Below are 14,370 nucleotides of genomic sequence, written 5' to 3'. Positions count from 1 at the left end.
GTGGCTGGCTTGTCCTCCCTGCTGCTCCTGGGACAAGAAGGGCAAAGGGTAAGGGCTGCTACCTGCATTTAAAGTTAGACAAGCAATTGTTTAGAGATCTGCTTCCTTTGTACAGAAAAAAAATCATAGCCTCAAACTATGAGTGGCTCAACCCAAGTGCTAATCTGAATTAAGACAGTTATTGCCATGAAAACCTAGTCCAAAGAGCTCTGGAGTGTGTCATGACATCCAGAACTGAGAGTGTTTAATGCCATGCACATACTGCACTGAGAAACCTGCAACTTTGTGGTTGGAAGGACAGGACAAGGTGTACCCAGCCCAGGAAGGGATCCAAGAGGCCTCATCCTCACAAAGCCACTTTGTAGGACACAAAATCTCCCCCAGAAACAGAGCAGTCAATACAGGCAACACTCCATCACATCATCAGTGAATTAAAATAACTTTGTGAAGAGGAAAATAAAACCAAACCCAACCCAAGTCCTCTCCCCACAGCCAGGATAGCCTGAATTTCCCTCTGCTAACACTTGCCACCCTCAAATCCAGCAGTCACTCACCTTCCTCCAGCTCACTGTGGTCCTCAAAGACAATCACAAGCTCAGCTCTGTGGTTCTGGACACAAATGAAGGCAAATCCTCCTTCCCTCCATGGAGGCTGCACCTTGCTGATGCATTTCCACTGCTTGCAGACTCCCACACCACCAGCTGTCCTTCAGAGCAGACACACACAGGGTTTGGATTCTCCTCCTGTTGAACCCATCTCTCCAGATGAATGAACAGCTCCACAGCCAAGCATTTCAGCCAGCCCCTCTCCTCTGGAGGCTGATTTCATTTCAGGGTGGGACACAGCTGTGGAAATTCAATGCCAATGCTGCTTTTTCTCCCAGGTTGATGTGTGTGTCAGGTTTCCATCATTCCTATTTTAACCTCCTCCTCCATGTGCTTCTTCATTTAAAACTGCTCCTTCTCCACATCCTTTTTTTAGTTTATATCTTCTTCACATCTTATCCTCTATTTCTCTATCTCAGATTTCCCAGCACTGCTGTTTCCCCATTTTTTTTGCATTATTTCTGAAGGATTGTTACAGAATTCCTTCCTGCCCTCTGTGCACACACAAACAGAACAAAATAGCAAGTGACCTTGATAAATTACAGGACTTGAAAAAAACCCACAGCTTCTTTTCCAGCCTACAACAGTTTGCTGCAAAGCCATTTTCACCAATTGTAGACAACATAATTACAGACACACACACTCTCCCCCTCCCAGGTTTGGCTGCCAGCCTGATAAATAAATGCCTATGTTGTAGGAGGGAACATTAGACAGGCAATACTTTAACTCATTATATGAACATTAAAAGGCATATTTGTATTTTAGATACTATTTCATTGCATTCATAAGCCACTGGAAGTATTTTTCTAAATTACATGCTGTAAGAGCTCTAAACTTAAAAATGTGTGAAAATTATAGTTCCCCCACCCCATCCCAATACAGCTTGTATTATAAAATAAACTTACTGACAATGCAGCCTTCTCCAGAAATAGAAACTTCCAGTGTGTACATGGGGGGAGTTTTTAAAGGAAGAAGAAAGCTCACACCAGTGATAAATTTGGTCAGTAAAATTACTTTTATTCTTTTTTTTTTTTCTTTTAAATAGAAGGGCTTATACAATTGAGTATAAATATCTTCGAGGAACATGGAAATGAAATGAAAAAAAGTATCTGGAAGGAATTCTTTTTATTGAGGAAGAGTTTACATATCTAAGTGTTCACCTACTTTTTGCTGCCTCCTGTTAACAGGCATAATGGAAATATTGCACTGAGCATATGCATGGAAAACACAGCTAACAAAGCAAAGAATATGGTAAATACATTTCATACAACCTTAAAAAAATTCAAACAGTCATACAACAAATTCTGAAGCACTTCTGTGATCTGCAGTCTCAAGATGATGTTCACTGTTCTGAAGTGTTAGCAAATTGACACTTTTATTTTCTTTTTATTTTTTTTTTTGTAGAAAGATTTTGTATTGGTTCATAAAACCACAGCCTTAAAATTGTTGGCTTTCAGTTACAGAGGTAACAGAGAGGTATCATCTGAATTCACATCAGAGCTTTTGGAACAAAAATGGCAGCAGTACAAGCAGGTGCCTCCTCCAGTGTCCAAACCCCTCTGTGGCTTTGCCATGGCCAAGCAACAGAGCAGAGCAGCCCAGCAGAGCAGCCAGACTCCCTGCACGCTGTCAGCCAGGCTGGCATCCATTCCCTTGTCTACTGACACAATGCTCCCCTAAATCCAAAATGAAGCAGGAGAACCCCAGCTAAGCAAGAGAAGTTCCAACAGGTCTTGTCAATATTGACCCCACCTGGGAATTCTTTAACAGAAGAGGAAAATCCAATTCTCTGACCAACCCTTAAAGTGAATGGATAGAAATGCTGCTCTGGAGATGGGAGACAAGTTTCCAAAATGTGCTGAGCCCACAGTAGAAGAAAGAACATGTTTGCAAGGATTTGCTCCACTGCAGTTCCAACCTGGTTTCCACAAGAGCCCACTGTGAAAAAAAAAGGTCTATTTACAACAATTTCCAGCTGCTTGTGGAAAAGCCAGCCCAGAGGTTTCAAACACCACTGCTGCTTCAGTTCAGTGTGTGCACACTGTGGGTCCATGTCAGGAACTCCTGAATAAACCCTGGAGCACAAGAGACACAGAATAGCCTCTGTCCAATATCAAAGTTATAATCAGTGGAAGAGCAGCTTTCACACACTTTAACATTTTATATTGCTCAGGCACTGAGGATCAATTCTCTTCAGCATGAGAATTTGCCACTCTAGGTTTTTGCTGGGGCCATTCCTGCCACATAGCAAAAACTGGGCTACATTTTATCCTTTCACTTCGTTAGAGTTTGAATTTATTTACATACAAAATAAGACAGGAGAAAAAGTTCTTTTACAGTAACCCAACAATGGGCACCTTCCCTTGCAATAGGGATGCCTTAGGCAAGGCAGCTGCATTTACTTCAGGAGCATATATAAAATTCAGTGTGCTGGTATCTAACAGAAACAATAATGTCAGATCATACAATGCCAGTACATTCCAGTGGGCCCTTGACTATTAGGTAAAAAAAAAAAACAAAACAAAACAAAGCCAAAGAACCAAAAATAAAATTTAAAAAAATCCAAAACTTTTCACCACTTTAGTTCTGTTTAGAATGCTACACAATGAATAAATTATGTCTTTCTGGGATAGTGTTTTACTCCTACATCTCAAAGAAATTCCAAGCTAATTAATTAGAGCAAGAAATTACATTGAGCAGGATAATGTTTTAAATGAAAGAAATGACTTAGAAACACCAATCAAAGATAATTTGATTATGATTAGCTGTGCTGAAGTCTAAGTCATTAAAATTGATGAAGAATGTTTTTACACTGGTCTATTCTATGTAATCCATTACCTACGCTATGCTCTGTAGTTCAAGTCTAACAAATGGTATCTGATAATTCAATATTGAAGACTAAAATACTTTCAATGCACCATTTGCTCTCCTACACCAACATGTTTCCAATTAAAAAAAAAAAAAATCAGTAGCAAGTAGATTTGTGAAATTCTTCACTGGGAGAACTTGAGCTAACATGAAACATCATCCAGATTTTTACCTGCTCGCCTTCCACATGGCCACGTTTAAATATGGCTGCTGCTTTACCCTGAACAGTCACTGTCCCACAAAAGTTACACCCATGGTTGGTAAGAAATAATTCCCTGTGCTTTCTAACAACTGAGGCTGCCCAAAGGTGCAAGGATTATTCCTGCCATGCTCTCTCTCAGCTGAAGTGGCGAGCCAGACGAGCAGACCTGTAGTCGACGCGCAGCTGGACAAAGGAGTGAAGGATGTTCTTGTCCAGGTTAGCAAGTTGTTCTCCTGAGCAAACCTGCTTCAAATTATCTGGGGCTACAACCAGAAGGTTGCAAAGTGCATGCAGGGTATCAAAGAGCTGTAAGACCAGCGCAATCTGTGGGCAAGAGGAAACAAAGGAAAAAACCAGACATTAAATTAGAGTTGCTTGAAGTCTTATAACAGAATGTCCATCAGGTGAAAAGTCTTATAACAGAATATCCATCAGGTGAAATCTTATAACAGAATATCCATCTACATCTATCACTGTACAAATCACAAATGCTAGGAACAGCCTTGAGCTGTTTTATTTTCCAACATCAGTCTCATTACATGGTTCTGACAATGGGAAGATGCCATCAGCAGACCAAGAACTTAATGTTACAACTTACTTTAAAAGTTTTTTGACCAATTACACAAAGCAAAAGCACATTGACAGTAGTTCCATCCAACACACCTTTGGTTAAACAATGCTTGCTTATTTTGAATACAATACCTGCTTGTAAGCCTTAAAACACAATGCACAGAGCTCCATTATTAAGCTTACAACTTCCTAATATCTCTCTAGATAAACTTTTCTGCAGCTTAGGGAGTTCTTCTAGACAAGCTGTAATACACAAACCATTGTTCTATTTGTCCTTACTTTTCTACTTCTTACATAATTTTTCTGCTGACCAATCTCATGGCTGCTGCTTAGCTCTAATCACAGTTCTGCTGTCTCTGAGGCTTTCAGAATCTCTGCAGGTCAGGATGACCCTGAGATGTGTTAAAAAGTCTCTTTTTCCAGCCCAGCAGTCGAAGAAGGAGTCAGGATTCTTCTGTTCCTGTTCTCAAGGTTGTTTATTGTTTCTTATCTATAACATTCTTTCTCCAACCCAGCGAGATCTGTCTGGCAGGTCGGGTTGAGGCACAGTGCCCACCTTCAGAGGCAGTGTTGTCTTTTTATTCTAAAAACTATGTGTACATTATTTACCATAACTTCCCAATACCTATCACCTGTGTTAGACAGTGAGCTTCTACTCTAAACCAATCTAAAAGTGCCAACATCACCCAGAAGATGGAGGCCAAGAAGAAAGAAGGACAAGGCACACCCAAATTCCTCCATCTTGGGACCCAGAGCCTCCATTCTAAAAACCCCAACATTCTACTTTTCACCCTGTGATGAACTATCATTCTACTTAAAGTTTTGAAACTTGTAATTCCTCATATAAGGTTGGTAATTTTTTCCATGGGTCAAAATCAAAGGCATAGGGGTTTTGGCCTCTGTGCCAAGGTCTCTGAGCCCCCTGGCAGGGGCTCAAGCCCTCCAGGACAGCCAGAGGGATGTCCTGGGTTCCCACATGAGGCCTGCCTTTTGCAGCTTTCCCAAAACCCTCCGATTTTAAGGGTTCCCACAGTATCTTCAAAAGATGAGGAGCAAGAGGATTTAGCACCATCACTCCCTCCTGATGGACAGGTGTGGTGGTGTTCACAGGGGTCTTAGGATGAGGAAGAGATGAGAATGTTGACTCCATGTTTCAGAAGGCTTGATTTATTATTTTATGATATATATTATATTAAAACTATACTAAAAGGATAGAAGAAAGGATTTCTTCAGAAGGCTAGCAAGGAAAGGAAAGAATGGAATGATTATAAAATTTTGTGACTGACTAGAGAGTCTGAGCCAGCTGACTGTGATTGGCCATTAATTAGAAACAACCACATGAGACCAATCACAGATGCACCTGTTGCATTCCACAGCAGCAGATAATCAATGTTTACATTTTGCTCCTGAGGCTTCTCAGCTTCTCAAGAGGAAAAATCCTGGCAAAGTGATTTTTCATAAAATATCATAGCTACAGACAGGCTCACCTTGAAGTCTTTGGCACACTTCCTGTACTCAGCCACATCACAAATGGCCAGCATCCCCCCCATGCAGCTGTAGGAATATTGCTGGAGGTGCTCGTAGATGAGACGATGGAAACGAACCCCAAACTCCATCAAAACAGTGTCCACATTCTTGCCATCCATGGAATTCCTGATCTTCTCCACCTGTTTCCTAACATACCCACACACTTTAACACAAGCCTAGATTTAAAAATAGAAAGAAATCAGTAAGAATTAGGTAATCTGCTGTGGTGGTATTTGCAGGGGTCTCAGGATGAGGGAAGAGATGAGAATCTTGACTCCGTGTTTAATAATGCAGTCAAGTAAAATAATAAATCAGAAGGTTGATTTATTATTCTATTATATATATTATATTAAAAGAAAATTATATACTAAAACTATACTAAAAGAATAGAAGAAAGGATTTCATCAGAAAGCTTGAAAGGAATAGAAAGGAATGATAATAAAATCTTGTAACTGCTCACAGCCTTGACACAGGTGGCTGTCATTGGTCATCAAGTAAAAACAATTTCACATGCTGGGTAAACAATTCTCCAAAACATGAAGAAGCTGAAGTTTCTCAAGGAGAAAAGATCCTGACAAAAGGATTTTTCATAAAATATGTCCCTGACAATCTATTTTCTTCCACATTTTAAGTTAAACATCAGTTACTAACTCTGATTAATCTCAATGATGTGTTGTAAAAGTTTATTCTCCAATTTTTAATTTTCCACATTTTTTTATTTTCCAAACAAAGGTGCAAAAATGCAAGTAGAAAGATGGATGCAAGAAAATATTCAAGTAAGTTACAGTTCATATCAGTTCAGAATAGAACATTTTAATCTGGATTTTTAATTTAGCGATCCACCAAAGGGGTGTGTGATTAAAAACCTCTTGTGAGTCATAATCATAAATCCAAATTAAGAGCCATACAGGGATTCCCACCCTTCCCACACTCTATTACCTACTGCTGCCCTTCTCCCATTCCCACCTGGCTGCAGGCATTTAGGGAACACTCTCATTTCTTCCCACTGAGTTTTTTCCCTACTTCTCCCTGCCTTTTTCCCTAATGTGAGCCACCCCTAGGCTGGGATTCAGACACACTCACTGAAGAGAGAACACTGCAGCAAAATGTTCATGCTGCACCTGTGATGCTTTGCCATGTTCCTGCCATTCTGAGAGGAAATAGCACCCAGCAACTGGAGAGTACCTGATAATTCATTTTCTGAAACTGATAGCTTAAAGGTAATTATCAGCTAAAAGCCTTGTTCCAAATTTGGGCCTCTTGGGAGGGGAAATAATGTGCCAGTTCCTCCAGCACCCACTGATTTGTGTCTGACACTAGATAAAAACTACTCATGCTCCTCTTCAGCTTGAGACAATAGTCCACAACAGAGTTTGGAGGTGCTTGGTGCAAGATGGAAGTAAATTAAGTAAATGCACATGTTGTCTAATGGGAGTTTGGGAAGGAACATCTTGTGCCTGGTAACACTCATGAGCTGAGACTTTGGTTACTTACATTTGTATATTGAATCAAAACATTGTTTTCATCTTCTGGCTTGAAATCTGTCTTCTTTTGCTCTGCAGCCAAGATGTGCTTCATCTGTCCAATCATACAATTCAGTGTCCTTTAAAGTTACAAATACAGATTGGGTTTTGGAGGGAACTTTTTCATTTCCTTGATTTTTATATTAAATATACTGACACAATTCTGGACAATATTAAGCAGCATGAAGCAATGAGGGAAAAAACCCAGCATCTAACATTTTTCTATAGAGAAGATTTTGTGAAAGCAGTTAGAAAAAGGAGCATCAGCCAAAAAAAAACCCTAAAAACTCCTTCCTGCAAGTTCAGTGTCTTGGAGCAGAGCATGCAGCCTGCTGGGCTGCTGCTTTTAAAGGGAACACATGAATTGTGAGGTAATCCATTCAAATCCAGCTCTTCAGAGGAATTGGACAGCATCCTTCAGACAGAATCAGAAGGAAGCATTCCAAGGAGTTTAGCAGAATTAGATCACATTGCATATTACTCAGAAGCAAGCCTCAGAAAACACTTGGAAAATGAAGGAAGGGTGAGGGCAAAGAAGAAACTTCTTCCTTTGCCAGAGCTTGGTATTTCTCTTGCTCCCAGAAATCTAATGGAGTTTTACAGCATCAATTATTTCTCCTTTATAGGATTTATCTGTTCAGAACATTATCTAAGGTCAGGGCTCTGCTTTCCTTCGAGTCCAAAGCAAAGGTCAAGCAGCAAAGCAGAGACAGAGGCTGCAAACCTCTCCCAATATTCCCCTTGGCCAGGAACATCCCCCTGGCTCTCTTCTCTTCCCCTCCCTGTCCTTCATCCTCCTCATCCCCCCAACCTTCCCAAACAAAACTGTCAGGGACATTCCAGACCTTGAAGGACCCAAGCTGGGGTGGGGTGGAGAAGAGTACATGCAACCAGAGAGGGAAAAAAACTCCTTTTTTTACTATGCAAAGAGCTCAGGATTGTACTTCAGATTTACTTTGTTCCAAGTCCACATACCAGCAGAAATTCAAAGAAATAATATCTTGCATTCTCCTCAATTTCCATTTGGAATAAATACTCCCAAGAAGGATGTTTACACAAAATACATTCTGAGAGAAAACCAGTTGAACTAATTCTGTTTGGCTAATAAATCACTTTTACTGAGATAGATTATTGCTGTGAATGGTTTTCAAGAAGTTGCACTTGGACTTTTCCACATTAGATAAAGGTGAAACCATTAATGTTTCAAAAATTTGCTTTATTTTTTAAGCAGGACAATCAATTCTCAACAGCATCAGTGGCAACACAAAGCAGCCCCACAAACACATTTTACATGTAATGTTCATTCATGTTCATCATGAACATGTGATGTTCATCTCAAAACTCATCTCCCTTTTTTTTATGTGCTGAAACACAATTTTTTTAATTCCTCATCAACAAACCTTTGATTATACTGTCTTCTGACAAGAACTTGTTCTCCTAAGTCTTTAAGAGATTAATTACTTAAGACAAACAGATACAAACCACTGTAATACTGATGATTGTCCTGTACCTACCTAGATCTAAGCTTATGGCCTCAGTGCTTCAAGTGCTTCAAACTTCATGGTTAAACCTCTAAGGTCACCTACAGCAGGAGCAGCTAAAATCTCAATTGCCACCTTACACCCCCTATTTCTACCTTCTCCTTGCACTTGCAGAAAATAATACCCCAAATCAGAAGTAGGGCATCACACAACAGCTCCATTTCCTAATACTAAGTTCGTTACTTTATTATTTTCCTCTGCTGCAAAACAGCTGTGATTTTAATTTGCAATTTTTATAGCTATCCCCTCATTTTTATTCTGAGAAATAGAAAAAAGATTAAATGAGTCACAACCTCAAAGCAAGTCAATGTCAGAATCAAAATTATTCCAGGTCTCCAGACTTCCACGACTCGGTCTAATCCATAGCACTGCACAGATCCCAGCAAATCATTTAACCTATTTTTGTCAAACCTTGCTCCTAATGGAAATCCTGCAAGTGCTTAACCTATTTCAATCATCATTTCTCCCTCTTTCAAAGTAGAAAAACACCAGTTGGAGACAATAAGGTAACAGTGAATTACTGCACTCTTTCAACATAAGGAAAATCCTTTAAAACATCCTGCCAGAAGCATTTTTGGGTCAGAAATCTGCCATGGAAAACATGACCCACTAGCCACACAAAATATAAATTTCCTGTGCACAATAATGGATATTTATCTGTTAAAAAAAATTAAAATATCAATTTTGAGTTGAGGAATAATTCATGCTTAAAAGGCCAGTTAACATATATCACAAAGGTGTGGTTTAAAAAAAAAGATTAAGAGAAAGTTTTAATCTCTACTTGCCTATCAATGCCCATATCCAGCTTCACTTCCATTTGTTCTATGATGTCCTTTTTCTTCTGAAGGCATTCAGATAATTTAGGAGAAGAACTGCAACAGTACAGAAGATGTGTGACAGTATTAAAACATCAAAATTAATTTTTCTGCTGGGTTTGCTGCTTCCAACAGGATCTAGTGAAGATTTCTCACCCCAGCAGGAAAAGGGCACAGCCACAAACCCCTTTTAGTCCCACCTGGAATGGAGCAACATGTTTTTCCTTCCTCTCAGTATTCCTGGAGCTCACCCTCTCCCATTTGTGTCCAAAGGAACCAATTTCCTTAAACTTCCCTTCTTCCCCCTCCCACAATAACTACTCCAAGCATAAACTCCTCTTAATAAATATGAGAAATGAAAAATTTGTTTTCTTCACCAAAAAAAAAAAAAAGACCAGAGGAAATGTTAATCAAAACAAAGGTACCTGATCAGTGGCATCAGATGATCATTGAACTGCTTGTCAAATAAATGGAAAATTGTATTGGCCTGGTGGACAACATCCAAGAAATAAAGATTTGCATTCTTTGAATCAGAAGAGGGAATGCCTGAAGCAAAGGAGGTTTCATTAGAATTGTAATGATATGCAGTTCTTATAATTAGCATGATGACTTTTTAAATATGCAGATTTTTTCCATGAATGCTTAAATCACAGGCTTAGAGTTTCAAAAATTTACCACGGTGCCATATATAGAATTCTTCTCACAGCTATATTGGTAACAAGCATAAGAAATACTTTATTGGTAACATTTCTGATGGCAAAACAGAGCAGTCAATTTAAAAACTCCTTCAGAATGTGAGTTTGATGCTGTCTCACAAGACAGGTTCTCACTGTCAAGATTTTAACTTCTTTAAACAAGCAGTTTTCTTATTTACTGTCACTCTAAGCACACAAATATACAAACAAGCATGGAATTTCTATAAATATTATAATTTAATACAAAAATACTCTCCTGTTATGACACAGAATACAGAGGTAGGGAATGCTGATGTCCCAGCTTCTGTGATAAAAATGTTTCTAAAGACAGAAGCACGTTTCCATCTGTACATCAATTCTCCAAATGAAAGTTACACTTTAGGAACCATTAAATGTCAACCCCCAAACACACAAACCAGATTTAATTTAACCAACACATCCTGAACAAGGCCAATCAATAAGGCACAGCAAAGATCATCTGCACAGAAAGGCCAAGGAGATGAAATGCTCAGGAAATTCTGTACTCACCAGCAAGGCCTGTTTCTAATGCATAATCGATGTGTTCAGTACATAAGAACTCTACAAGCATAGAAAAAATTCTGAAAGCATTCTTGGGTAAGTCAGAGGGATCAGAGAGCTTTAAAGAAAAAGAAAAAAAAATATCCTAAAGGTCAGTTCTACACAGATTTGAAAGTTTATTGGATATTGCATAGGGGATAAGCTTAAAATGTAACAAGTACTCCAGAATAATTGGAATTTTACTCAAAATGAAAAGTATCCATACAGAGAATTATTCAAGAACTGACTGTAATAGCAATAAACTCTTCAGCATTTACAAGTAAACTGAAGGTGCCAGAAGATGCTACAAATAAAAGCATTAACAGATGATGATAATAATAATAAATATTAATTAATAGTCCTTACAACAGTTTTCCAGATGCAGTCTCAGAACTGCCTAACCTGCACACCACTGGATGCTGGAAAATGCATACAGAAGTGATTATTCTATGCCTACCCTGTATTTTTTATTCTTTTACCACTCTCCTGGCACTGGCCACAGCGAGGAGCAGGACACTGGGTTAGCTGGAGCTCCAGTTTGTGTTCTCTTAGCACTGCAGCAAAAATAATGCAGCTGAAGCTGGGCCACATTTAGCACAGTTCAGCTGGAGTCAATGGAGCATGAACACTTTTATTAAATGCAGCAATGGCCACATTTACACTCAGCATCTGGACTTTGATGAGCTGTAAGCAACATGGGATTTTGGACAGCAACCTGTCAGTAAATCCCTTTTCTAAAGAAAAACGTGACAGGGCTTTTGTACCCAAGAAAAACAGCTTTGGTTCCTAAGGAATTAGGTGAAGACTTTTATAAAGCTTCAAGGAAGAAAGATTACTACTGCAACTGCAGGTAATTTACACAACACTCACAAATATTTCTGCTGTATTTCCACCCAAAAAAACTCAAAAACCCAACAACAGAGGTTCCCAAACAGTGAAATGTTTCAATATATGGCTACATCAAAATTACCAATTTATTTTTCCTGAAGCAGTCACAGCTGGCAGAACCCTGCACACATCTGCCATGTGACATAAATACCACAATTAGTTAGCCAGGGACTAACTTATCTTTTGCACAGTGAGTTGCTTTGTCCACAAACCCCTAAATTCTAAAATCCTCATTCTAGAAATCTCCTTATGCGCCAAGATCCATTGGGGTTTCCACTCAAATAGAATTCTTGTAAAATAATTTATATTAAATCTGATCCCAACAGAAAGGCAGAAACAAAAGGTTGTGCACATGTGGGAAAAAAAAAACCAGTTTATATCATGAATTTAACAACTGCTTCTAGCAACTATGATGTTGAGAAAAATAATGATCCACCTGCTTGCCTTAGAGCACTGATTCTCACCTGAGGAAGGTGATGATCCCAAGGGTGTGCAGGTAAAGTCTGTACCCTGGTCTGTCTTTGGCACCACTCAATTTACAAAATATTAAAACATTTAAATATCTGAAGTTTTTCTGCCATAAGCTCATTGAGAATGTTAAAGGAATTAAAATTTCCTAGAAATCAGTGTGTTTAGCTAATAAAAAAAAAATATCACATTTAAGTCTGCAATTAAATTTCAAGGGTTTTCATTTACACCAAGTACCACACAAATATGATTGACAGGCAGTAAAACCAGCAATTTAATCAGAAGTAAAATACCTTTTTTATGTTAGACTGAAGCATTTAAAGAACTGTAGAGGGTTACCAAGGTAAATAATGTTTAAGACTATTCCTCTCAGCATTTTATTGGTGATCATTCACTAATGTAAGAAGAAATTACACTTGAGGCAGGAAAACAACTGTTGAACTATTCAGTGTATTTTTAAAGCAGGGAAAGAAACCCACACTAGATGTTTCTCAGGTTTTGGGGCTAATTTATTAAGAAAATCAATGCAGCCCGTAGGTTTAACCATCCCCACTTCTTCTTAATCCTAATACTCACAAATTACAACCAGATCCACATGGAAAAACAAACCCTCAGCCTCCACTGTGGCTCCATTTCCATGAAAAACACAAAAGACAATTGAAATATCCTATCTTTTCCAGATTTATAACAACCAAAAAATTACAGATTTTTACAAATTTTTCTTTCAAAATTTACAACAACCATCCTATCACACCTCAACCAAAAACTTAAGCTCAAGATTTAATCTCACACACAAAATGATACCACTACGGGAGGTGACAGGAAGCAAACTTACCCTGTGACATCTTTCAAAAGCTTGCTTGGTTTCTTGCAAAAGGTTAACCACCACTTCTTGGGACAGGAAAGTTTCCCCATGTGTGTCAATGCTTGGCCCCAGGGGTAAGTTTGTTCGTTGCCTTAGTCTCTCTTTGAGGTCTTGAATACTGGAACAAAGACAGACCCCAAGAAGATTTCACCAGGTGGAAATTTTGGCACCCAAACTCAACAACAATTCAGGTTCTTTTAGTTGTTAACTCAAAAAACAGGACCCAAGACACAGTTTAGGATGTGCAAGCATTAAGACAAGTCTTGCAAGCTTTAAAAACAAAAATTGGCAGTAAATGCAAAACTACCACCTCTGATTCCATGGTCAACTGTGTTCTGGAATGGCACATTCACACATGGGAGCAGCTGTTCATTCCCCTGTGGGATGAGTGATTTCACTGGAATCCTGCAGCACTTCTGCTCTCTGGACAGATTTAACCTCCATCCTCTCTGTCACCTTCCAAACACTAATGAGAGCTTCCTATCTCATCCACACCCACAAATCCTCTCATCCTCATCCATGATCTCAGCAGTTCTTTATTTAGTCAAGCATGCTTCGACACATTTCCATGCATAAAACAACCCATACAGTTACGCACCACAATAAATTTAATTTTCCCCAAGAAAATTAAATTTTCATCTTTGCTTTATTTTTTAATTACTTCACTGCTGCTTTTTCCATATCATTCCTCATTCCTGCCACACTGAACCCAGCAGCTCTTTGAAAGGTGCAGTAGCCTTAGCACCTCTGCTTCACACAAGTTTTGATACTTCCTATCCCACTTTCTCACTACTCCTGCATTAGTTTTTCTACCCTGAGGATAATGAAGTCTTGTTTTACCTTTCTCTAAGTCCATTGCATCTTCTGGGCTCACTAAGAGCTTTCTCACTGACATTGCTATGGTCTTTTCCCCTTCCTAGGTCTTGGGAGGGGACCACAAGACCTGGGCAGGTGAAAAAAAATGTATGCTTTTAGATACACACATATACATGCTTTAGGTACCTTAGTTTTGCTTCAGTCCTTTTGTGGATCTGGATCCTAAGTTGAAACATAGGTTTAACTGGTATTTTTCATTTCCAGTATGTACAAATACCATGCACTGAGTACATTTCACATGTACTGAGAGCAACACACTTTTGAGCAGAACATAAATTGAAAGCAAATAATAAAAGGCTGTAGGTCTTTGGCAGTTCATCACTGTGCATCTGACATGGCAAATACAGCTTTTCTCCCCTCACCACCTCC

The 14,370-nt window shown here is 39.0% G+C and overlaps 1 protein-coding gene across 3 annotated transcripts in view; it reads right to left on the bottom strand.

The window, feature by feature from the left end:
- Positions 1-1,597: 1,597 nt before the first annotated feature.
- The window catches only part of EXOC5 (exocyst complex component 5), a 28,635-nt gene continuing 15,862 nt past the window's right edge, over positions 1,598-14,370 (bottom strand). For 2 of the 3 annotated variants that reach the window (XM_058026781.1, XM_058026780.1), the window contains 8 exons: positions 14,128-14,163; positions 13,096-13,243; positions 10,875-10,983; positions 10,077-10,197; positions 9,622-9,708; positions 7,267-7,375; positions 5,733-5,948; positions 1,598-3,999 (listed from right to left, as the gene is read on the bottom strand). In XM_058026781.1, coding sequence (XP_057882764.1) covers positions 3,811-3,999; positions 5,733-5,948; positions 7,267-7,375; positions 9,622-9,708; positions 10,077-10,197; positions 10,875-10,983; positions 13,096-13,243; positions 14,128-14,163 — 1,015 coding nt within the window. In that variant the 3' untranslated portion in view covers positions 1,598-3,810. The remainder of the gene's footprint in view (positions 4,000-5,732; positions 5,949-7,266; positions 7,376-9,621; positions 9,709-10,076; positions 10,198-10,874; positions 10,984-13,095; positions 13,244-14,127; positions 14,164-14,370) is intronic. The other variant, XM_058026782.1, reaches the window with a different exon arrangement.

This window comes from Melospiza georgiana, chromosome 6 (assembly GCF_028018845.1).
Source record: "Melospiza georgiana isolate bMelGeo1 chromosome 6, bMelGeo1.pri, whole genome shotgun sequence".
Lineage (NCBI taxonomy): Eukaryota > Metazoa > Chordata > Aves > Passeriformes > Passerellidae > Melospiza > Melospiza georgiana.
Note: the sequence above shows the minus strand (reverse complement) of the source record. Positions and strands in the feature narration are given on the sequence as shown.